At 37.9% G+C, this 25,060-nt stretch overlaps 1 protein-coding gene across 8 annotated transcripts; it reads right to left on the bottom strand.

Moving 5' to 3' along the window:
- Positions 1–1,616: 1,616 nt before the first annotated feature.
- LOC140168152 (formin-binding protein 4-like) lies at positions 1,617–24,858 on the bottom strand. Of its 8 annotated transcripts, none has more exons than XM_072191472.1 (16): positions 24,712–24,855; positions 24,476–24,508; positions 19,981–20,095; positions 19,200–19,229; positions 18,470–18,568; positions 16,885–16,955; positions 15,408–15,531; positions 14,098–14,888; positions 13,540–13,627; positions 12,615–12,796; positions 11,715–11,819; positions 11,062–11,195; positions 7,680–7,918; positions 6,095–6,642; positions 5,592–5,782; positions 1,617–4,628 (listed from the first exon to the last, which is right to left on the bottom strand). In XM_072191472.1, exons 3-16 carry the CDS (start codon positions 20,084–20,086, stop codon positions 4,556–4,558), a joined length of 2,781 nt encoding a protein of 926 aa, XP_072047573.1. In that variant the 5' UTR covers positions 20,087–20,095; positions 24,476–24,508; positions 24,712–24,855; the 3' UTR covers positions 1,617–4,555. The 8 variants fall into 8 exon arrangements, with proteins under 8 accessions (XP_072047573.1, XP_072047575.1, XP_072047574.1 ...); XM_072191474.1 differs by having other exon boundaries at positions 19,981–20,094; positions 24,473–24,508; XM_072191473.1 differs by having other exon boundaries at positions 19,981–20,094; positions 24,454–24,508.
- Between the last annotated feature and the right edge of the window lie 202 nt (positions 24,859–25,060).

Raw genomic sequence — 25,060 nt, forward strand, 5'->3', positions numbered from 1 at the left:
CAGCCAATCAAGTAAGTTTGATATTACACACTTCCTGTTTAGATCATAGGTCAAGTGTTTCAAAATACTGTATAAGTGGTAATTTCCGCGTGGTTATTTTTATGATTTGGAGTGCGAGAAAAACTTTTGTGATTGTTAGTTTTGCGATTGTCCAGTTTTGCTCTATACTTGCAATGCAATGCATATTATTACATATATTTGTGAGGTGTTAATTTCGCAGCTGGAACTCCATTCCCCAAAACCTTAGCGAAAATTACCACTTACATGTATAGAGTAGACCATATCGAAATATTTTTATTCATTTGTACACAAAAAAAGATCCTTCAAGAAACTCACCAAATTCCATTATTCTTGATTTTTTTATTTTTATATTATAATGATTTTAAAAAATAGAGAAAAAAGTGAAAATATTTTGGTCAGGACACTTAAAATGTAATCATTAAATGAGTTATTTTCTTTGCATGTGTTTGCAATGGACAGCAATAACTTTGATATAGCTCATATTTTCCACAATGCAACACACTCTTGTAATAATAAACTCGCTTATTACCCACCCAGCAAACACAAAAATGTTTTGGTTTCAGTCAAAATGTTTGAATAACATTTAAATGTCTGGTTATACACAGGTCATGAAAACGTTTTAATGAAAAAAAAAAAAAAACCAATATAACAACATTTTAAAACCTGGCAAATTGTTGTAAATTTTTTTTTTCAAAATATTTTATAAACACTTAAATAACATGTTAAAATACTTTGCAGCAAGTTTATAGAAATGTTTTTGAATGTAAAATGTTCCATATCCTTTAAACACTCTTTATATACATATTTCCTTGATTAAACGCCTAGGGGGTGTTGCATTTTTCAAACGGGGGAATTTATTAGAGGTCATTTTTATATCAATAATTCCTGTTAAAATCATTAGGTAAGCTTAAAACTCGCACCGAAATGACAAACTATGAACTTAGGATCAATGACTTCTGCTTCACTTCCAGGTTTACGATCAGACTTTCGTCAACTACCGATGCCATTAGCGATCGTGTGTGCACCATGGTAAGCTTACTACACAAGATGGCATGCAAATGTCACCATTTTTTAAATATCATGGTTGAAAAAAAGGGTGGGGGCATTTAATAAAAGGGGTGACTAATCAAGGAAATACACTAACCAGACATTTAAATGTTTTGTTTGCTGGGCAAGTACTTTGATACAAATTGTAAGATTACGGCACAATTTTATTATGCACTTATCTAGGTTTACTTGCACATTTTAATATGGTCATTATGTAAAATTTTAAAGTTATTGGCAATTTTATTTTGAAGTTGTTGACCTTCTGACTAAAATTTAAATAGGACATCACCCTAATCATCCAAATTTGATTTTGTACAAATACATTTTACTGTTCACATATTTTCAGTGCAAGAAAAAAGTAAATACCACAATTATTTAGGTTATTATGGCCAAGATATGACCAAAATACTGCAAGCATCAATTACACAAAAATATTGTTAACAACCAACGACTTAAAACAGAACTGTCTACATCTGAAATTAAATGTTTGATTCTTTCTGAAAAAAATCGAAATAAAACATAAAAAACATAGAGGACTTCGACCCCGTTCACATAAGCTAATAAAAAATAAAATGTAGATATTTATATAGCGCTTTATGCCGTAAACAGCCTCAAAGCGCTTTACATTTATTCCGCCGTTATTAGAATATGTCGGAACCACGTTTGCTGCCTACAAATGGCGCAGGGTTCATCAGTACAACGACTGTGACTACCCCTAACAGCTTCCCATTGCACCTGGGTGGGGTGAGGCAAGCGAGACAAAGCGCCTTGCCCAAGGGCGCAACACGGTGGCGGGACGGGTTTAATGCCATTGATAGATCTTGCTTAACTAAGATCAAATGAAGATTCACTTGATTCCGGGCCTTTCCTGATAAATGCAAATGATACATATGTTTTTGGTCGCCAATTTAACATGGAAGAACACCCATAGGGCTGCATGGAGTAATGTCTGTAAAAGCAATATTGGTATAAGCAGTAAATATTCAGCTTTTGAATACATATCATGGGATTTGTGATGGATTTACACTATTTTTGATGAATGGGAGTCTTCCAAAATCAGTCCCATGCATGTAGTTTTCATTTTGCAGTCTAAGAAAGAAAAGAAAAGGGGGAACAAAAGTTGCTGTGCCAACTTAATATTCAAGATGCAGAATTTCTTCATAGATGTACACAAAGTGGGTGCGAAATGTCAAGCTTTATTTTAAATTGATTTTTTTATATTTATATGAATTGCATTACTTATAGACAGCATGTTTAGAAAATCCACTTCAATTTTGAACTCTTCATCACATATGTAATTAACTAATATTTTTGTTTTAAGCATAAAGCATGTGTATTGCAAATACCACTGCAGCAATAAAACTTCAGCTCCCTAATGTCTGGCATAGCAGAATAGTTGAACTTTGTATTGGTCATGGATTAAGTTTAAGCTTGAGGTATCTACAGTGCTTATTTTATATATGTGATCTGCTCCCACGAAATGAGTATGAAGTTAGTCGCAAGTTTCGAGACTTTCCAACTGTTGAGTTGATGCTCTTTCTTTATATACACCTGTATTAGCAGTGGTATGTCCTTTGCTAGTTAGTGGTCAGAATTGAATAGAGTACCGCATATTATGTCCCTATTCAAAAACGACATACCACTGAGAACTGCACTTAACAATTGGAAAGTCTCGAAACCCCCAACTTGCGAACAGGTCACATATTGTAACTTCGTACTGATAATGGATGCATCACTGAATGTTAGTCAACCATGAGTCATTTGACACTTTGTTCAACCTTATACAGCAAATATAGGCTCTATTTACCCTGGCATAAATTCACATTATGTGTGCCAGTCAAACATTTTGTAAGATGCACTTATCCCAAGTGCTGCACCCAACTGTGTGAACGCCATTCTATATCCATTGATGACGTTATCAGTCTTGCCATTTATATGTTGACCGAAGTATATGCACAGATCAAACTCTACATTTAGAAATTTTTATGCCCTGATTTACACAGCTTTCTGACTTCTGTCAAATCTGATTCCATTGATCATAACATTTACTGACTATATTCTTTTCATGGTATTTCACCATAGCAGAATTGTCTAAAGTTTGTCAAGAATCATCCACAAGGTCTGTTACTATGATCATTTTTTGATTCTCAACATGTTTCATTGGTAAATCTATTTAAGTGTAAATTAAGTGTATTTTAATCTTGTAGTTTACTTTTATTATGTTGTTCTCATGTAAATTTATGATATATTTTAATGGTTTTTAAGCTTGTTCAGCGCTTTGAGTTTGTTTTACATTATAAGGCGCTTTATAAATTTTATTTATTATTATTATTATTATAACCTTTGACCAAGCAGTCACTCAACTCCTTCCAGCTCTGGCTGCATTGTTCATTTTTATGCTGCAACTAGTGACAGTAGCTCCAAGTTTCTTTACTGGGCTATTTCAGTTGGAATCCATACACCCCCAATGGAAAGAGTACCTTAATCCCCCACACATAGGGCATAGACCTTAAACGGAGTCACTGTCAGGTAACCCATTTGATATTCACACTCCCTGTGTGGAAGATTAAGGGCATACCTTCCATAGCAGGTGTATGGATTTTGACTGGAATACCACACTGTGACACAATCTGATCCACTCAGACATTTTGAAATTTATTATTACCATCACAAACTTGCTCAGTACCCAAGATTACTAAATTCCTAAGTCTGTGGTATACTTGGTTGCAAAGTTATGAACTTTATATATGTCTAGTTATGTTCTCGCGCTGGTTTCATACTTTCCTACCGCTTGCTGATGATTTTACTTCACTACGCAGTCGCATCAGAAACACTGGCGGTGACCAGCGGCAAGCCGATATATCGATCACTCCACCGTTTTGCCAAAGCGACAGCATCGCTAGGAGTTCAATTCAAGTCAACTCGGGACCGGTATTAACGCTCCTGTATTACAACATGATATGATATGTCATTATTACTGACTTTGGTCTAATTGGATGAGATAGTGACACAATTGACAATGGTCCCAACCATTGTCCTGGGATTAAGTACAACTGAATTGTAAGCACAATATTACACAATGTATATATGAGCAACATCATAATGCACAGAATGAGCGCTATAATTGAAGACCAAATTAAAAAGACTAGCTTGTGTATAACGTCCTGTCAACCAGCCCAAAAATGCTGTGCTGCACAGGTCAGCAACCAATCATGCCGCGCTTTTGCCCTGACGTCAGGCGCAAACTAGTCTTTTTAATTTGGTCTTCAATTATAGCTATCTTGATCTCTACTGGAATAAGAGTAGCATGGATCAGGATTGGATCCTAGTCCGAGAAAAATAAATTGATGAAAGAATCAAGGCAAATTTCATCCGACTTATCACAGATTCCTTTCCAGAAGGAATTCAGTGACACTACGCATTTGTCTGTCATTTTGGTAATCAGCACTATACAAGATATTACACAAAGATTACATCATGGGTTTGATCACTTTCGTTTTAGTCTCTCACGCCAATCGCCTCTGATAGTCTCAAAGTTAGGATTGTGTGCTGCTTTCCCCCTGTAATAGAGAAGAGTAGAAAAGACAAATAACATTACCAAAGTTCATAAATAAAATTTAAGTTAGCCGACGAAAAAAAACACCCCTGTTCTACCTGTTCAGAATTTGCATTTCGGAGATATTTTTAAATCATGTAAAATCAGCCATTTTGGGGCGAAAATTAATTAATTTTGGCTGTACAATTTTTTTAAAAATGTGTTTGCAAAAAATCCTCACGATTTTTTTTCAAATTTTGGTGCAAAACAACAACAAACAAACAAAACAAAAACAAAAAGCGTCTGACCGACCGACCCTACTTGATAGGTCTGTCCCCCTGTAGAACAGGGTTTTTTTGTCACCTTATGGGGGAAAATCTACCTATCTGATTCAAAGAGATTAGAACCCAAGATAAGTCAATGATCTCAATGGGCTATTTCAGTTGAAATCCATACACCCCCTATGGAAGACATGACCTTTATCTTCCATACAGGAGGTGTAGATTTCAAATGGAGTCACCCACATAGGAATTCCCATTTAAAATTCACACTCCCTGTGTGGAAGATTAATTCTGTATGGATTTCAATGGGAATAGCCCAATAGGATCAAATTGTGAGTTATGGTGTTTGACCTTTGTGTGACCCTCTATCTCGGTAACTTTACATTGCAGAAACCTGGGAAATTTGTTGTAACCCTGACATGCCCCCCCCAAAGAGCCCACCTTATTTCCAACACTGATCACACACAACAAGCTGCATAGCAAAAGCGGAGAAGGGGAAATGGCGACAGCTTCAGCTGTGCTTGAAATCTTGCTACCCCTGTGGGATGCTGGCTGCTCTGGTATTTAAGATTTTAGGCCATTTTTGTACTCCATTTTTATCAAATCTCCCCAATAAAGTTGCCCCCCCCAAAAAAAAACCCTGACTTATGCCACTGCCCACAACATCCTCCAAACAGCCAGGAAACAGACAGACAAACCCAACTTACGCTTGCAGTTGCTGCTTCTTCCACTCTGCTATCCTCTTCTGAGCGATGACAGATGGGTCAATCACCATATCTTCCTCCTCTTCTCTCCTCCTTTTTTCTTCCTCTTCTCTGGCCTGTGCCTCTTGAATTTGTTTCCATTTCTCTACCAAGGATAAGGGCATCTTCTTCTTCACAGCACTGCTCTTCTTTATCTGCAATTTAATAAACAGGTAAAAATATTAAGTTTAGACCATTGAAATACACACAAGATGAGGGGCTCTAAAAGCTCTATTTTGATTGGTTACTCAGATGGTTATATCATGTAATTAACCAATCGGGAGACTGTAAGAAAGGCAGTCATGGTTTTAGAGTGTGTTTGTGATCTAAGTGACCCTGAGCTTTATCTCAAGAGTTACAATCAACTTAAAAAAAACATTTTAACCTGAATGCAAATTTTAGCCTTATGATTTTATATGAGAAATCTCAACAAAAACCATTAGAGATTAAGGAAATTACCGCATTACCTTCTTGGACTTCTTTTTAACTGGTTGTGATGCAGGGGGACCTCCTCCACTTGGTTCTGATGGCGGCGCTGGTGGAGCCCCATATGCTATAGGGGCACCCCCAAAATCTCCAACTGGCATGCCATCTATACCTCCAACAATCTCTGGCGGTTTTCCAATTGTGACCCCTGATGCTGTCGGTGCATTGGTGTACAAAACCTGAGGTTTTCCTATCACTGCACCATCCATGTCTGGTGGTGCTGGCGGAGCACCAAAGGTAGCTGCTGTTGTGAATGGTGGCAGTGGAGGTGGGGTCAAAGGTCGCGAAGACGGACCTTCCGATTCGTCGCCGTCTTCCGAATCTTCTGGAGTTGGTGGACTTGGAGGCATTGGGGGAGGACTTGGAGGGAGTGGAGGAAGATCTGGTCCTGTGCCAGGTGGTGGAGGGTCACTTGGCAGAGGAGGGGCATCATCTGGAAGAGGCGGTGGTCCTGGTGGTTCAGGGGAGGGGGCTGAAGGTGGTGGTGGTGGCGGCGTGGCTATTATGGATACATGTGGTTCAGCTATACCTGGAAGATCAATGAAAAGAAATAAACAATCCACTTTTAGTCACAAATAATAATGACATAATACATATAAAAGATGAATGCTTTTGAATAACTTCATGACTAAATTTTCTATAACATATAGTAAGACTCCATTTGGAATGTGGCAAAATATTTTTAAACGACTCTTTAGATTCTCTGCCATGTAACAAGGAGATAAACCTAAGCTCATCTGAAAGTTACGACTCTGCTGACAATGTTAGATATAGCAGCGTGTATACTGATATATTAGATATATTACATGGCTTCAAGCCAGCTCTTGCAAAATATAGGACAAATATAGGACAGTGGAAGTCAAATACAGTGAGCATAAGAGACCAGCAACTATTGTCAAGGGGTGAAAATCCCTGTAATATTTTAATTTTTGCATGATGTATGCATTATTTCGGACTGGTATGAATAATATACTGGGCAAAAAAATAGAGGCAAGTAAATCTACCCACTGATGTACATTTACAATTACTGCATGTGAAGCTCACAGAAATATTCAATTTGACATAAAATTCACAAGCAAAAGGGGAAAAAACAATTTCCTAAATTTGGGAAAAATATAGGAATTATAGTATATTTTGTAGCAAGCAGCCCTCGAATTAACCCACGGCACCCATGGCATTTTGCCGTGGGTGCCCATCCCCACTGCCGTAATGCCCTCAAAATATGTTCTTTACCCAAGCCTGCAGTCACATGCCGTGCCCTCTAATGAAGTTGCCGTCGGTGCCCCAGCCCTGCCCCATCATTATAAAATCATCTATATATGTTTGTGTGTGTTTTCTTCACTTTTGAGAAATTGCCTTGGTGCCCTTCTCAAATTTTCAACAGTTGCCATGATGCCCTCTTGAAATATTACAAACTGCCGTGCTGCCTTGCCTTTTCAGTGAAAATCCAAGGCAATTTTCAACTTGCCCTAAAAAAGTTGCCGTGCCCCTTCAGATCCGTAATTCGAGGGCTGGTAGCAAGATAGGAAATATAGGGTTGCTTGAAGCTCTGAATATTATACGTACTTAGTGCAGTTAGCTGTTTACTCGTTACATTCCCATGCAACATTGCTGTACTCCCTCTGGCCCGCGCTTCGCTATCATCTTGCGAGGACGCTCTGTTAAACATCACCTGACTGTCCTTGCCATCTGTGTTCCCTTCCAACCTCTCCTGTTGCGCTGTCGTTGCTGTCGCCGCATCAGCTGGATAATCCCACTGAGACTCTCCCGTGGTGGAGTTGGTATAGTAATACTGTTTGTGTGTTCTGTGGGGGGAAGCAGAAAAGCCGGAAAAGAACACCGACAGTGTTAATGACTGATGCGGTTGATCCTTTTTGCTCCTTCTGGGCTGGTTGTAATACAACAATACATATAGTGGCATATTCACCACAAATGTCGACAATTATCACCTTGTGGGGAATATGAAGCACAACTTGGTAAGAAATATTACAAATCATGATATACCAAAGCACCTTGGAATTAAGTTGTTCAGAGATATGTCAACACCGTATGCAAGTATCTTTCCAGTATTTTGTAGTATTAAACTGCATTCAACAATTGGCGATATGAAGCAGTATATTTATAAATGTACTTGCACTAGCATCCACGTCATGCTCATCTATCAGGGCACAGTTCTTTAACCCCAATACATGTGTACATTCATTGAATGACCTTTGAAAATGTGGGTACAAAAACTCATACTCTGAAACTTGAGGTCAAACTTTGCGCTATGATTGTTTAATTGAGGTTATTGAACTATGCCATTGGGATGAGGTCATTGTGGTCCATAGTGTTGCAAGGTGCTTTGATGAACATTTGTGCAACAGCAAAACAGATTCACTGTTAAAGTTATAACGCAATATGAGTATTGAAAACAATCAATAAATTCCAAAGTGCAACACTCTTTCTTGAATACTCAACCGAGATGTAGAGTTGATGTCATCATTTACATACTCTACAAAGAAAAAACACACTGGTATAGAACTCCTATCAAATCATCGGTGATGATGACTGAAGGAATTTGCCATGCTTGGCGCTTCCCTCAAAAACTTTTGGTGCGTGCTCTGTTCTGGGATGATCCATTTCAGTTACACCTTGTTAATTAGTGCCAAGTGAAAAATTATGGATTCATTTTTAAATGATAGCGAATATGCACTCCCACTAGACTTTTTAATTTCAGAAATGGCAATGATCTGTGAGATGTGACTTTCACCAAAAATGCTTCCACAACTGCCCACGGTTTCCACAACATATGGCAACTTTTAAATCCACAAAGATCGTAACTGAATATTTAATTGGTCATAATTTTTAGACTACAAAGAGATTGTTTGTGGCACAATTTCACAATATAACTGGAATAGTCATCTTTGAGAGTTTCACATCAAAGCACAACCTTCTTTCAACTGGGTGTCTAATGGTTTCCACACCTCATAATACAGAACTGTGTCGTCCGCTATGTCTCTTTTGAATATTTAAATATGTGTTGGGTCAATTTGGTCTGTGGTTCAGGCAAAAGGTATCTGACCTAGTGACTTCAGCTAATCTGGTCTGCGGACTCATGGTGACACCCCTACTTCTAATTTTATGCATGTGTGCAACATTACCCACAAAAAACTAAACTTACTTCTTGTGCAGAAAGTCCCTAATCCATTTTAGAATCTGTGGATCTTAGATATTCCTCATTTGAAATCGAAAGGTGAATGTTATAACGTTTACCTAGAGCATGATAAAATCAAACCTAGGAGACATAGCCTTATGATTTTGCAGTTCTCTGTTATGAGGGTGTTCATTTTGCTTTGCAGTTCTCCCATAACAACTTAAACTGCACCATATAAATCTTCAATGGACAGATAATAAAACTTCCAGCTAGCTGATGGCTTCATAGATCTAACCAACTAGCACCCAAAATTGCGTCTGTCCACTAACTTTTTTACCATGGTTTTGAGAGAAACAATTAACAGTTTGGTTGCCAATTTCAAGTTATTTTATGAGTAGTTGATTCCACCTGTTAAGCAACGATCAATAATTAAACCTGGCATTTCCTAAAACAGAAGAAACTGAAACATGCTCATCCATCAATACAGTTCTTAACCCAAATTTGCTTGTACATTCATCAAGGACTGCCTTTTGGAATTTGCGGGAGAGCATTCAATAGCTCTTTTGGAGTCTTTCAGGAGAGCTGTTTAGAGCATTTACAATAGAATGTAAGGAGAGAATGGTCAACTAAGGTGAGCTAAAACCACTATCCTATATCAGATTTAAGGAGAGCAGTAGAGAGTGATTGCTCTTGCTCTCCTCATAGTGCACCACTTTTGTCAATTGAGGTTCTATCAAAAACATGGTGTTAACTCAACACTTTACAAAATACCACACCCAGTACCATAAATAAATAACAACAAAATTTCATTTCACAAAAATATGAAAGAGATACAAAGAAAGTTTTGACTGACCACACCGGCTCTTCGCTTATGTCTTGATGTCTCCTTGTAGTACGGGCTCTCTGTACGGCTCTCGGTTCCATCGTACATCGGCGAGGGTTTATACGATCATCCACGTCACACATGCAGTGGACGTAGCTAGCACGCTGTTCCACTGATGTAGCTACTTAAATTGTACATGGTCTCAAAAAGTACACAATATGCACGTTTCACCCTACAGCATGATTAAATCTAAGTGTGTTTTTGCAAAAACAATGCTAATTTCTGATTCATTTTGAGCGTTTTGTTAATGATGATGGACTTTGCAGGTAAAATCAAAGTGTTAAATTAATTGGTTGAACGGTTGATCATACTGCCTTGCTATGTACCAAGTTTGGCATCCAGTAATTACTAATGTATTTTAACATTACGAGAAAGTGATATTTTGGTTTTATAATTTATAAGTTATTAGAGGTTTTTTTATCAAAATCTGTTCTTTCTCAGCAAAATTGAACAGTTTTTCTTTTTAAACTGCAAAAGAGAATTTCAAAACTTTCAAAACAGAGCTAAGTCTGCACATTTCTCAAGATTTGGAACAAAAAAAAAGGAACTTCTGGATTTTAAATTGCAAAAGAGAATTTCAAAGCTTTCAAAACACAGCTAAGTCTACAAATTTCTCAAGACTTGGAATAAAAAAACCAGGATTTCTGAATAGTTCCTCTGAATGATGTTTCTCTCTAGAATTGTGTCAAAATGTGTGTATGTGTGCAAACTAAATATCTGATACTATCATGTGTGTACAGTATTTATGACCTGCTGAGGGGTGGAAAAACATTATTAACATCTCTCCTCTTCTCGTCATCTCAAGACGCAAACGTTTCTTCAGCACATACATCAGTATTCACGAGCGTTTAATAACAGTACCGTTAATAATTCAGCCCTTCTCAGGGCGCCCTCTAGAGGGGTAAAGTACATAAACAGGCTTATCGTACCTGTTCCATGTGCATGTCCAACCCAGGGGCACTGCTTCGCTCTCCTTGACCTGCAACTCCCAGTCGGCTACCTGTAGCTTGCGCAGCAAGTGTTTGCCATCTAGTGCCCCTTCTCTCCAATCTAAAATACGGGTCTGTACAAAAGAGAAATGAAATGAGAAATATGAATATATGCTACATTACTACATTCATTATCCCCACTGTTCAATGTATTTCGTTGTGCAGAAGACCACAGAATTAGAGGAAGAGAACCGAGACTCCCTGTACCGCCACGTACAATCGCGCCGTCAGCTTTGGGGAGAAAATTGGGGGTATTCCAGTCCTTGCCGACGGTGCGTGGGGACAAACAAAAACAATTCTGCATCTCATCTGCAGCCTCTTGTGAGTCTCTCAAATGCGCCCATCATCCATGTCGCGCTTGCATGAAAACAAATGTCTCGAGCGTATTCTGAGGGAAACCAAATACTGCCTGAATCTCAAAAATATCTCAAAATGTAAATTACAAATACCTCACATATATGGCTAAAATAGTATGCAACTATAATCTCACAAAATATAGTTTGTTTTCTTCCACAAAATCTCACAACATTAAAATATGTGAGAATTTTCTAAGACTGGGTTTAGGGTATTAATTGCAATAATTTGCCACTTACCTCAATTTCTATAAGTAGTATTTGTAGTTTGGAGAGACCCTTTCTGGTTTGTCCTAGGAATTCTAATTTACTGGTTAGTGTTGATCCTAGCTCAGACAACTCTTTCTGCAAGACAACCAATGTGATAAAAGAAGATCAGCTGATTGGTGGTTTATATGCCTTCATTCATTCAAACTCATACCGTAAAGGTTTGCCTAATGGCGCACATGGGTTCCTTTGTCTTGGAGTAAATTTCATGTACAAATAGAGAGCCCCTCCTCTGAAAATCCCAACAAGAATTAAGGGTACATACCTTTATTTGCCGGTGGAATTTTCTATGTGAGGGCATTTTTAGATTGTGCCTAAAATTCCAGTTAGGTCAAGGACAAGACAGCCCATAGTGCCATTAGGCGAATCTTTACAAAATGAAAGGTCAGCTTACTTGGAGAAAGCATAAAAGTTGAAGAAGATAATAAACCCTTCTCCCTCTGCAGTGTATGACAATGCACTTCAGTAATAATATTTTTATGGAATAACTACGGTACTACACATGTGCAATATATTGACTCGCAACATAGTCATACAATATGCTATTGATGTATCATCACTGAGTAATGCCTAAAATTTATCTTTTGCTAAAATTGGTAAAGGAATGTAATAATCCTAGAATATGATTTGAACCTGGGACCTTGTGGTCTTTAGACTCAACACTCTAGTCAAATGAGCTATTTTAGTAAGTTTGTTACATCAAAGTATTATACATTCCAAGTTATATTCTCTAATGGCTTTTTAATGCGAAGTGATGAATTTTACAGAAAACAAAGAACTGAAAATTCTATACAGAGTAATTTCGAAATCATAAATTTTCAAAATCATAAATCTGAAAAAATGAAGCAAAGTGCATAAATTTGTTTAACTTACTTTTAAATTTGCTTCTTCCTTGAGTTTCTTGACAGTTTGATATTTCTCATCTTCAGCTGCAACTTTGTCAAGTTCCTTATCACACTGGGTTCCCTGGTCAGACGTCTGCACCTGTTTTTGTCCCTTCAGGTTCTCCAGTCGCTTTTTCTTGAAGGAAAGCAAGTTGACCTCACCTTTTTCATCTGTGTAATAAATTGAGCAATTTTAATTTGACAAGTGGAAACATTTCTAATGTTTACAATAGATACTTTCACTTGTAAAGTGTAGCATCGACAGACACTTCCTAGTTTATTAATTGTAGCATGTGCGAGTTTACACAGTATGTGTGCATACATACAGGTGTACATAATGCTAGTTTCATACTTTCCTGCCCCTTGCCGCTCTGACGACGATTTTGCTTCACTGGGCACTCACACCTGAAACGCTAGCAGTGACCAGCGGCAAGCCGATATATTGATCAATTCACCGCTTTGCTCAAAGCGGCAGATTGGTAGGTATTGAATTAACATCAACTCCGGAGCGGTGCCACTGTGAAATATGAGAATAGGATATGATTTTTGGCCAATGAGCACAGAGCGGTGCTAAGTGGCAACACTGGCTTTCAGAACCATGCTGCTGCCGCTCAGCAGCGTGCCACTCCGCTTGCAGAAAAGTGCAAACGACATGATGAAGCAGCGGCAAGTGGCAGAAAGTATGAAACCAGCATAAGTGTTTGCTCCCAAACTACACAGACCTGTTTGTCATTGACATAAATGTGAGCCTGTTCTCTCTCATTTTTAATAGCTGTAAATTTGACATTTGTAATGGACTGCAGATAACTTTAAAATGCATTTGATACTCTGCTCCCCCCCCCCCCCCTTAAGGAATATTTCAGTATTGCAACACTATACATTGATGATGACATTTATGAAGAAGCTGTACTTACCATAGATGTTCAGTGGGGAGCTAATTTTTCTCTTCTGCCTTGGACTTGATGAACCTTTCTCTATTTCTTCCAGCTGGGCAAGTTCAGCCTACAGAAAGAAACAAAAAATTAAATCAAGTTTCTGGCAAAATTGATTGTGCAGGACAATAACAAATTCTGATTTTTCATGACAAATCTTTTCTGTCCCTCACAATAATTCTTTCACCATCTTGGATAGCAACGGTTTCCACAGCCCTCCTCAGATTTTGTTATGACAATCTAACCTCTCAGGTTGTTCTTTTTTAGTATTACTTTGTATCCAAGTGATCTAGAGGGCATTAACTGCAGTCTGTGGCCCTCACAGACTTAGCGTAGTGCGACCAGCCGAGGCAAAGCCGAGCTGACGCAACCTGTCTGGATAGTATTTAAAGCAACAGAGCCCAAAAGTAGTGTAAGAGGGCAGTTGCCTACAGCTGTATGTAACGGCTGTCAATAATAATCCAGTAATGTATGCAACCACACACCAGATATATTCTATAATTTCGGTGGAACTTTCACTAAACATAAACAAATACATACCTTCTTCCTTTCCAATGCTAATTCCAGCTGCTGATCAATATCGATATCATCCCCAGCATCCATCTCTACCACATCATCATCCTCCTCCTCCTCCCCCGCATCACCATTGGTGTGACTCAGTTGGCTCTCCTGCGTATCATCATCTAAAGTCAAATCATAATGAGCAAGATCTTTGGCATCGCTATCAGGTTCCTTATCCATTGAGGCTGGCAAAACATCTCCTTTCACAAACATAGAGTACGCGCCAGGCTTTTGTGGTTTCGGAGGCTCAATTACTGGTTCCTCGTCCTCTGACTCCTCCTCCTCCTGGCTGTCAATATCATACTCAACTTTCAATGTGCCGTAAACAGGCATCTTTTTACTTGCCATTTTAGCAACATCTTCATTTTTCTCTTCTACTTCATCAGCAAACATATCAACAACAGGCGCCTTGGGTGCCACTTTTGCCGCTGGCACAACCACTGGTACGACTGCCGACACCACTGCTGGCACAATGGCTGGGACCTTCTTAACTGTCTCTTCCTTAACGACACTCTCCTCTTTCACAACTTTCTTTGGTTCAACAGTTACTTTTGGTTCTTCACGCACAGGCTTTGGTTTCTCCTCTACTGGTTCAACTTTTGCTGGCTCATTGGCTTGCGGGGGTGTAGTTTCTGCAGAAGGCTCCGAGGCGACTGGTTCTGTTGGGGCGGGGGCTTGGAAATCAGCCGGCATATCCCATGTGACTTCGTTGGTGATGGTGTTCCAGTAGTAGATGCAGTTTGTGTTCTCATCCAGGAGTTCTTGCCATCCTGTAAATAATGGACAGATATATTTTGCTTGGTGCATATTCATAAAATAGGCTTTTTATGCAAATTTCAGTTTTAAAAAAGGATAATTTATTCTCTTCTCTGTCTGATAGTATAATGTTTGATCATATATAATCCAGATGGTCAGTAAACTTCAAACATATCTAACAAGCAGGGGTAGCGCTAACTTGCGCCATGGGGTCATAGGTGCAGTCTTTTAGCGCACAAATTTATCATTTAGAGGCTGCTAAATGGTCATTTGAACCCTTTATTTCTATTCTTTTGGGATCCAAATCTTAGCGCTACCTCTGCTAACAAGCGCTATTGTGACTCTGTAGACCTTTTACTAAATTACAATGCGAGTGTGACAATTTTGTCCTTGTATGGGTGGCTATTTGACAGAGCATTACATAAAATAGTTAGGCATAACATCTATGCCAAGTGTCCTGTAGTGCGTACAATTGCAAGTCAAGGGGAATTTTTAATAGCCCATTACATGTTACCCTGGCAGAATGAGCTTACCATTGTCAACTGGAGCAGGTGCCTCAGCTTCTTGGGTGGTATTGTTGGTATCTCCTCCTCCTGAAGAAGCTGGCAGCTCAGATGGATGCTCCTCATCAGGTTCTGGGTCTAAAGCATCTATCTCCTACAAAAGACACAAGGAAATAACCAAAACTTTATAACATATTAACACTTTTGATCACAAGTACTTTGATGTTGTAGTATCTATGCCAAGTTGCCAACATTGCAAAGTCAAATATCTGGACACCAGGCCCAGCCTTGTCAAGAGACATTGAGATCCCAACAGGGACTGTTTTCTTTCTTCCCAGTGTGGGAAATGTTTTTCTCCTTGTTGGAAAGAAAACAAACCAGGACAGTCATTGGCAATTTTGGCGGTAATATACTGCAGACTTCCAGTTCCTGAAATCAAAATAATATTTGTTATAGGAGAGTTTGCTGGGACTCTCTGGCGTGTCTATGGTTTTGTAACCATTCATGTTTGGGCAGATGCCGCTGTATCAGAAATAAACTCAGTAATAAAAAAAATACAAGGTGTCCCATAAAAAGGTTACATGTCGATAATGAACCGCATTTTGTGATGGTACAAGAAAACAATGTCATTTTTTCGGATATTATTTATTGATCCTTCTTGTAACTGTTAGCCAAGTTTCAATTCCGTATCTTAAAAGCAACTTAACTTATGAGCGCAAGATGACAGGGGTGTCAAGAGTGGCTAACCATCAAAATATCGCACAACGAAAGTTGAACATGTGCACACCTTTGTTTTCAGATTTTTCTTTATTACCTTTTATGTTTCTCTTATTTTTCATTGTTGAACTTATTGAACAAAAGAAACATATTGAAAAATAAAATATTGTACACTGACAAAAATCAGTTTTAGAACTTCTTAACTCTTAGTGGTTACAAATAAAGGAAGGTGGACATTAGAGAAGAACACGTTTTTGGTGAAAGCAGTTCTGGACGCTGTATCTCATGTTATCAACATAGTGAAATGAATAACAATCTTTTACATTTAGGCCTTGTTTGAACATTGTTGACTTGAAATCGCTGCTGTTTGTTTTAAATAAATAAATAAACATTTCTGACTGAACTCTTGAAACAAAACTGAACCAGTTCTATTCTTTATTTATCAGAATAAAATACTGCATCTGCCATGCTATGGCTGGGCCTACTCAAGTGCCCCGCCAAATACAAGGCTGCTGTGACGGTGGTATAATGAACCTTGTGTTGCATTATGTCGCGTAAAGAGCTTGCTCAGGAATGCGTGGAATACGGATTAAGTACATAGGTTGTGAACTTGACATTCACAGGGGTACTAGTAGAGGGTACATAGATTATGTCATGAAAAGGATATTTATATTTGTTAACATTAACTTAGATTATTTTCAAAAATCTACATGTAACCTTTTTTTGGGACACCCGGTATCTTTCAAAAATTAGTTACAAGGACAAGCTTAACAAATGTAAGTATACTTACAGCCAGGAAGTCTGCCACTTTTTCATCCATTTCATTTTTGGGTTTGGTCCCGTCTACACCAATGAATCCACCTGTAATGATACAATAACAAATAGCCATAAATGACAAGTTTTTGGCAGAAATAGCATTTATATATAAGTACCTGTACGTCAACCCAAGGAATTTGTCATGATAAGGCAAAAAAAAAAAGGTTTGTCTCAAAGCTTGCGCGCGCATTTGTAAAATGGCGCAATTTGAAGAAAAAGAAATGCAGAAATGTTTTTTATTTTAAAAAAATAAGGTTTTTCCGGAAAAATTCAGTGAAAATAAATCGCATTTCGCATTTGTTTTCAAACCGCTCATGAGCTTTGAGACAAATCTTTTTTTTTTGCCTTTCATCAATGGCCCTCAGCATGCGAGATTCTATCCAGCTTGTTAATAAGAAGTATTTAAAGGTCCGTAACCCGATCGACAGCATCATCCCCCCGATTTTTTTCATTGTTGATGAGGTTTTAGTATCACATAATAGATACTATTTTTCTCATTACTATCCTGAAATTTGACGCTCCAAGTCGATGTATTTCCGAGAAATCATGAAACACAGCGGCTTTTACAGGTATACCAGTTTGTAAACAATGGTAAATACTTTGATTTCTGGGCGGGAATTATGAACGAAATAGCTTCGTAATATCAGTCGCCTCAACAGCTACTTTGGTTTCGCGTCATACACATTCTGTGAAAAAGCGAACCACACTAACTGCTGAGGAGACGCGTCTAGACGGTGTGTGCCGTATTTAATTATAAAATTTCCACGATGGAGGCAGCGGGCGATTAGCTCAGTCGGTTAGCGCCGCTTCATGTTTCTACCGAGAGGTAATCGGTTCAAAATCAGGTGTCGGAATGTTTTTTCCCTCTCCATTTTTAACCCAAACTTTTTTATATTCATTTGAAATGTACATATTGCAAGGGGAAATATATTTTGTTTCCTTTTTTTTTTTTTTTTTACGAAAAAACAAATATTTTTCGTTCAATACGGGCCGGGCATTGATTGTACAGCATGTCAGCATTAAATTAAGTCATCTGAACGGAAATGGTTGTTGTTGCTTGCCTACCCAGAATGCAATTCACGTATACCAAGGTATTGGATTGCAAATTTGGCTATTTATTCACATTTACGCCGAAAATGCTCTCGTTTTTTCACAAAGCAGCATAAAGGGGGCGATATTTGATATTATTATGTAATTTTAAAGACAATCCATATCCAAAACCAATAGGGTTACCCCCTTTAAACCAAATTGGTCAAATATCCAACAATAATACCTCAAATTCTGACCTCACATTGCAGAGAAACCCCATTTTGTTTCACCATTTCCTATTTCCCATGCACGCTGTATGGTGATGGACTAAATGTGTAGCCTGGTATTCTGATTTTTATTATCAATGAGCCTGATACAAGGCCTGTATCCCGTTTATTTTCACCCTTGCATGACACCTGTCACAATCGCTTCTGGGAAGGGCCTGATTTCTTCTATTAACATGGGTAGTCTAGTTTAAATCATCTTAGTTACAAACTTGTCTAGATGCAAAGTTTCTGGTTGTCTCTTACCTTTGGTGGTTTGCCTTGGTTGAATAGGTGAGTCTCCATCTACATCATCGTCATCACTATCCCCATAATGCGCCAAGAGACCAAGAGGGTTGTGTGCTGAATGATGAGTACAAGAAAAAAATTACATGAACATGATTATATGAAATGTGTTACTTATTATAGCAAGGTGTAAATTAGCTGTTGGGGAAAAACCCTGAAAAGGTGCAAGCTATAGTCTATATATTTACCTTGAGTCACTGGCACTAGCTTTGAAGTTCAGCGTGTGCTGAGTTGGCTTAACATGATTTCTTGCGTGTCAATATCCGACACGTTGATAACGCGCGTAAAAGTATACACAGGTACCAAGTAACGCTAGGTCAACGCAGAGCAAGCTGAACTTCAAAGCTAGTAGTGCCGGTGACTCGAGGTAGATATATGGACTATAAGGGGTATGCCGAGTGCTTGCTTGAGGGACATCTTGTTATAATTACTTTTAGTGAGCGTAAGAGAAATGGAATAGGCTACAGGATAGCACCCCATAAAAATAGGGGGCTGGTTTTTTATGATATAAAAACAAGCAGCAGAAACAAAACCAATGTTAGTCATTGATTATGACATTGATTGAGTCATTGAATGTGTTTTTAAAACTTCATTTATTAAAAAGAAGGGGGAAAATCAGAAAAATTAAAATTCGGACAACTGTTACTGTATTCTTAGAAGCCCTTAAAACCAAGAAAAACTATTTACATACCTTTTGGTGCATTTCCTGCTCCAACATGACCTGCAGAATGAATAGAATAATCATTGAAAAATGTTCAAGCGAAATATTGAAAGTCAACAAAGTTTTAAATGTCAAGCATAGGCATAACACTAACAGTTGAAATCAAGGAGATAACACACATAAAACTTTGAGCTGGCCAAGTGACCTGGGGAAGGGGAATCACTGACCCAGGTCACTGTAGATAGTGGGTCAGGGCATTTTACATTCTCTTGTAATTTCAGGAAAACTTGCAAAATCAGTGACAAGTGTGTGTGGGGGAGGGTTACTTGTAAGAGCATTTATATAGCATAGAACGCCGCTACTTTAATATCCTCATTTTACAAACACTCATAACTTTCTTCTTCATCTGAAACATTTGTGACATCATTGGCACAATTATCACTACAATCATCTAAAGAAAAATATACGATCTTTGCCATTGGACTGTGTATCGTAAAGCAGTAGCACGTAGAGTGAAAGATTTGGCAAATGGGTGTGACAATTTGTCAGTGGGCTGACATCCTGAATCGATTGCAATACATATATCGCTCCCGCGCTTTTTAGAAGCCGCAAAACTCTAACCCCCACCCTTTTTCGGAATTTCAAACCCCGAAGCTGTAGAAACCGCGTCAGAAAAACAATTAGAACCTGGAACCTTATTTCACACATATCTTTTTGCTCAGAGATTTATCTAGTTCTAAAGAGCACATACTGTTTGATGACAGAGACATTACAGTTGTAGACCTGATGTACTGGATGCATTTCAACTTACTTGGTGAATCTGTATGTGCTGAGTTATTGACAGTTGACTTATTTATTTGCAGAATGGTCCTCCTCTTGGGCCCGCTGTCAAATCCCTTGTCTCGTTTACGACCCATGTTGCTAACTGTGATTTGGATAAAAAAAGTGGTTAACAAACATAGGCTATATAGCATAAAAATCATTTCATAAGGTTCAAAATGGCATAAATAAGTTTTTAAACCATGTATGTTATGTAGGGGGGCCTATATATATTTTACTTTTAACATGAAAGATTCAAAGAACCATGCCAGACCATAGTCACCTGACAGTCACTACGAGGCTAGTTCAACGAATGAGGTACAGATTTAAAGGCCCGATTAGCTTGACATGATTCAATTTCAACCCACCAAACGTAATTTTTTTAATTAAGCATTATATTCATGTATAGAGGCCGTCAGCGTGACGTCATATGCCGCCATCTTGTGGGTACACGCTGCGATGGTCGTTCGATCTCCATGCGTGATCAGCAAAATCACTGCGTCGATGCGTGAAAACAGCTGCGTGGCAAGCTGCGCCCTGCGCGTAGTGTCTGGCGCGCATGAACCCGCGTATCATTTGTACCCACAAGATGGCGAAAGGCTGACAGCCTCTATTGGTTTGAGTCCAAACAATTAATATAATAACATGTGTAATACAATGTATGGGTCAGAGCAGCAGGCATGTGGGATTGTGGGTTGGTTATTTAAAACCAAGCTCAGGTGAAAAGAATCATATGTAGGATATTAATTTACCTGCAGAATGTGCAGATAACATTTTATATAAAAACAATATTAAATGAATAAGGAAACAAATCGAACATGAACAACACTGTGCTTTGTACAAGGTCTAGGATTTGAAGGTTTGGGTGTGTAAATTCAAAAACCTGGTACCGTATTCGTTCCATTAACCGCCCATGCCCCTATAAGCGCCCACGCAGCGACTTTACTACACATCATTTATACACAGAATCCATGCATGCAACTACTCGTGTATCAAACATAGGTCCATATTCTGGGCCATTTTTTACATATGTAATTATGTAAACAATGTAAAAAATAAGTGCTCACCCAAAATGACTTTGTTAAGCGCCCTGGGCGGTAAATGGAATGAATACGGTACATGTATGTTAAAGATTTGTGTATCAAAGTATAGGCCATGTGGGCAAAAACTGGCTGTGTGTGTAAAACACTCCCTACAGGGCTGGCAGCATAAGCCCTGAGGCATTGATGTAAATATTTTTAAGGATGTTGACAAATTTTGCAATTTTGCTGGGCATTCACATTTCTGTCCCGATGTCCGTTCTTGATGATTAACAATAATTTTTATTGTGCAAAAGCAGGGACGTTTGTCGATTGTCATATGAAAAATATATCATGTTGAAGGTTCTATTTCAAGTACGGAATCGGCACACATCAAGCAAAACAGGACCTACAATGTATTATATTAATGTCTGAATGTCATACGTAGGACGCTATATTATAAGTATATAAAAATACCGATGTGCATGATATGCGGTGCGCCAAACGGTGAGTTTTAAACATTGCAAAACTTTTAGAGACAATCTACACTGACCTTATACCAGTAATGAAAAACAAATGAGCTGGGATATTGTGTGGAGCTGAGTTCGACAGGAGATTGGCCGGAACTTGCACACATGCACTATTTGCAGGTATGCCAGGCAAACCTTAATTAACACATTTGCCAGTCAGCCAAATTTGCCTAGATAAACACAATACATAGAAATATAAAAGAACTGGCCGGTCAAGGAAACCTACATAAATACATGTATGTTGTCTAGATACTTCACTTAAGGGGGTACTACACCCCTGTGGCAAATTAGTGACTATTTTTGCATTTTTCTCAAAAACTAATAACACACTGGTAACAAAGGTTATGTATATTATTGGGGCAAGGAATCCAATTACTACACTGCAATTTCAGTGACTCAAGACAAGCGGTTCAGTATAATGATAGGAAATGAGGTACATCCTAGCGGTACCTTATTTCTTATCATAAATAACGAACCGCTTGTCTTGGGTCACTGAAATTCCAGTGTAGTAATTGAATTCCTTGCCCTATAATATACATAACTTTTGTTACCACTGTGTTATTAGTTTTGAGAAAAATGCAAAAATAGACACAAATTTTCGAGGGTGTAGTACCCCTTAACCCAAATATATGATTTTTTTATGGTGATTAGTCACTCGCACCTGGAATTTTAGAGGATAGCAGTTCCATTAAAAAGCTGCTATCAACATGAGATTAAAATCTAGAAACACCACCGAAATGCTTTTTTTGGGAATTTTGCTAGCTGAATCTTTTTGATGAAAGTCAATCTTTGTTTGACAAGATGTAACTTTGCTATGGAAAGTGCTATGAAAAAAAGGTTTTCAGTTTTGGCTTTCTTTACTCAAGGGCTTTAATTTGATATATAAAATGATGCAGTTTGATGGCAAATTTGAATTCACCTGGCAAACCTACTATTTCACCGGGGTAGGGGGGCTGGCTGGGACATCGTCGGGAACTTGATATAAAAATTTTGTCCCGGCCTGCAGGGAACAGAATAGCTCGTTCACGTAGCGCTTCCGTTGTCCCACTGGCCTACTACACTATAAACGTAGATTGCATGGCGATCGGAGTGTTATCGTCAGAGCACCTAGGCACTTAGACTGCGGAACTCAGTCTTCTATGATAGTCGTCATTTATCATTTGGTCGTTATGACTATCAGGGAGAGACTGAGTGGTTAGGGTACATACACGGAGGTGCACCCTTTATCGTGTTGGTTACCTGTTATTTACGGTAATTAATTCATCTTCGTTAGCAATTACGCACACTTACTATTCTACTGAAATTGTCTCTAGTCGTATATGAGGTGATTACAGTTTCTTCTTCTTTATTCCATATTGAAATCAGATGATTATTTGTTACACATTAAGATGAAATCGGCGAGAACACGCCGAAGTTCTTACTCGCAGTAGGCGTCCATGTTTTTCACGCAATGCAATATGGGAAGTCAAATTAGTGGTTCGCGGCAGCTTCTGTACAGCATACCGTAGCGTGCAAATTTGGCCAAATTTGGAGAATCGGCGAATCACTGTCAACCCCGTGACGTGGCCATCAGTGTTGAATTGTTTGGCAGCTTCGCCGTAACACTGCGATCACGGCAAGAATATGAAACTACAAATTCATGTTTGAACAGAACTTAGGAATCCGCAGATAATGGTAAATTTAGAATCATTGTACACTATGAAGTCATTAGATAGTCGATCTTTATGTTTTGGTGTGTCACATGTTGTTACAAAATAGGAATTTGTTCAACAAAAGTCACAAACAATGTCAACAACTTCCACGTGGAGTAGTTTGTGTTGTTTATCAGGTCATAGGTCAAACGACATATTTTATTTTATTCAGCATGTTAAAATGGATACACATTACAAACATTATATTACAGGTAAAATACTTATCATAAACATGCAATTTTTTACATGGTCATGTGTCATATGGTGGGGCACATTTGCGTTACAAGCACTGATTTTGATTTTTGTCCTCCTTTTCACTTAAATTGTTACATCTCTAAAACTATACATCTCACATCAACAAAACTATACATTTTTGGAAAGCTCATGTTCCAAGGAATCCAACTAGGCAAAAATGAGGTTGGTATACAGGGTGCGTAAGAAAATATATAGGGTGATATCATGAAAAAAATTAATTTTACTAGTAAATTCATAATTTATTGCATTTGCTACTGATATGGAATACCTCAAATGTAATATAATTTTGTGGCAGGCAACACTATGAGCTTAAATAAAATGTATACTTTTGCCATGTTATGATTGACCAAAGTGGTGATACAGGGTGTGAAAATATACGTAACTTCACGCACAAAATGTTGATTACATTTTTGAAGATATTTTCTTTAGAGTGTATCCTACATTTATTTTAACCACGTGACCACATACAAAATCCATAACACCATGCCATAGCCCTTTAGCTTAAAAAACTTATTTCCACAGAAAAAAGATATTAAAAGTCAAGACTGGTAAAAAACACCAAAACACCAAATACTGTACCGGGAATTTTCCGACACAACACAGAGACTTTGAATTAGTATGGTACCGGTACAATAGACAAAAGGTTGGGGATATCATTTTTTTAAAATGTTGTAAAAAATATTGTGAAACATTTTGGCAAACAATTTTATGAAATATTTTTGTTAAAAAAAATTCTCATTCAATTGCATTTTGCAAAACATGTTTGATATTTTTTACTTCAAAATGCTAGATTCATTCAGATCAAACGTTCCGGAATCCAAAAGACTGTTATTTTTCGCTGGTTTTGTTCCACATTTCCGGTCCCCATTTTCACATCGCCGATCGATCCCAAAATTTTTAAAGAAAACATGATTCATGAAAAGATCATTGACATAAAATTAATAATTTTTAAAACCAATTTACAACTTACATGTATATTTACCTGTAACCTGTGTGGCTGCAAATCGACTTCAGCTATGTCAACACTAAAATAAATTACAATATAAAAGCACTCAAAGAGGGGAAGGTTTCACTTCAATCGGTCCAATTTCTGAATATCAATTGTTGGAACAATGCAAAACATGGTGATTTTTGACTTTTCATTTGTTTTTTTGATAAGCTTACATTTTACATGATTGATAAAAGATAATATCGTTATCTGATTTTGTACATCCTAAACTTTTCTTACTCAATATTCACTGTATTTATATCAGAGTATCGAAGTCAATAGAATCGAAGAAAATAATCGAATCGAAAAGTGGTCAAAATTTCGTTCAATCGACGTTGAAGAAACACGTCGGAAACATCGCTAATCTGGTAATTTGGGAAGTGCTTATTGCGTCTCCAAATTTGTTGTAACAATGATTCTTATTGGTCCATGTTGTGCAATTGGAGCAATTTTGACCAATTATAGGCTACGACAAATGACGTTTCAGCTCTAGTAATGCCAAGAATGTACTTATATCGACGTACAGGATTGGATAAAAATCTCAGAGGAAGTCTCGATAAACCAATCATAGAGAAAGTACGATAAGTTT

The sequence above is a fragment of the Amphiura filiformis genome, chromosome 13 (assembly GCF_039555335.1).
Source record: "Amphiura filiformis chromosome 13, Afil_fr2py, whole genome shotgun sequence".
Classification (NCBI taxonomy): domain Eukaryota; kingdom Metazoa; phylum Echinodermata; class Ophiuroidea; order Amphilepidida; family Amphiuridae; genus Amphiura; species Amphiura filiformis.

Excerpts from the sequence above, each read along its gene's own strand:
- LOC140168152 (XM_072191468.1), bottom strand. The coding sequence starts at position 20,086 with ATGGGTCGTAAACGAGACAAGGGATTTGACAGCGGGCCCAAGAGGAGG. Across the intron at positions 7,919-11,061 it reads TGGACATGCACATGGAACAG|AACACACAAACAGTATTACT; the intron begins GTACGATAAGCC and ends TTCCCCCCACAG. Across the intron at positions 4,629-5,591 it reads AAGAAGCAGCAACTGCAAGC|GGGGAAAGCAGCACACAATC; the intron begins GTAAGTTGGGTT and ends TCTCTATTACAG.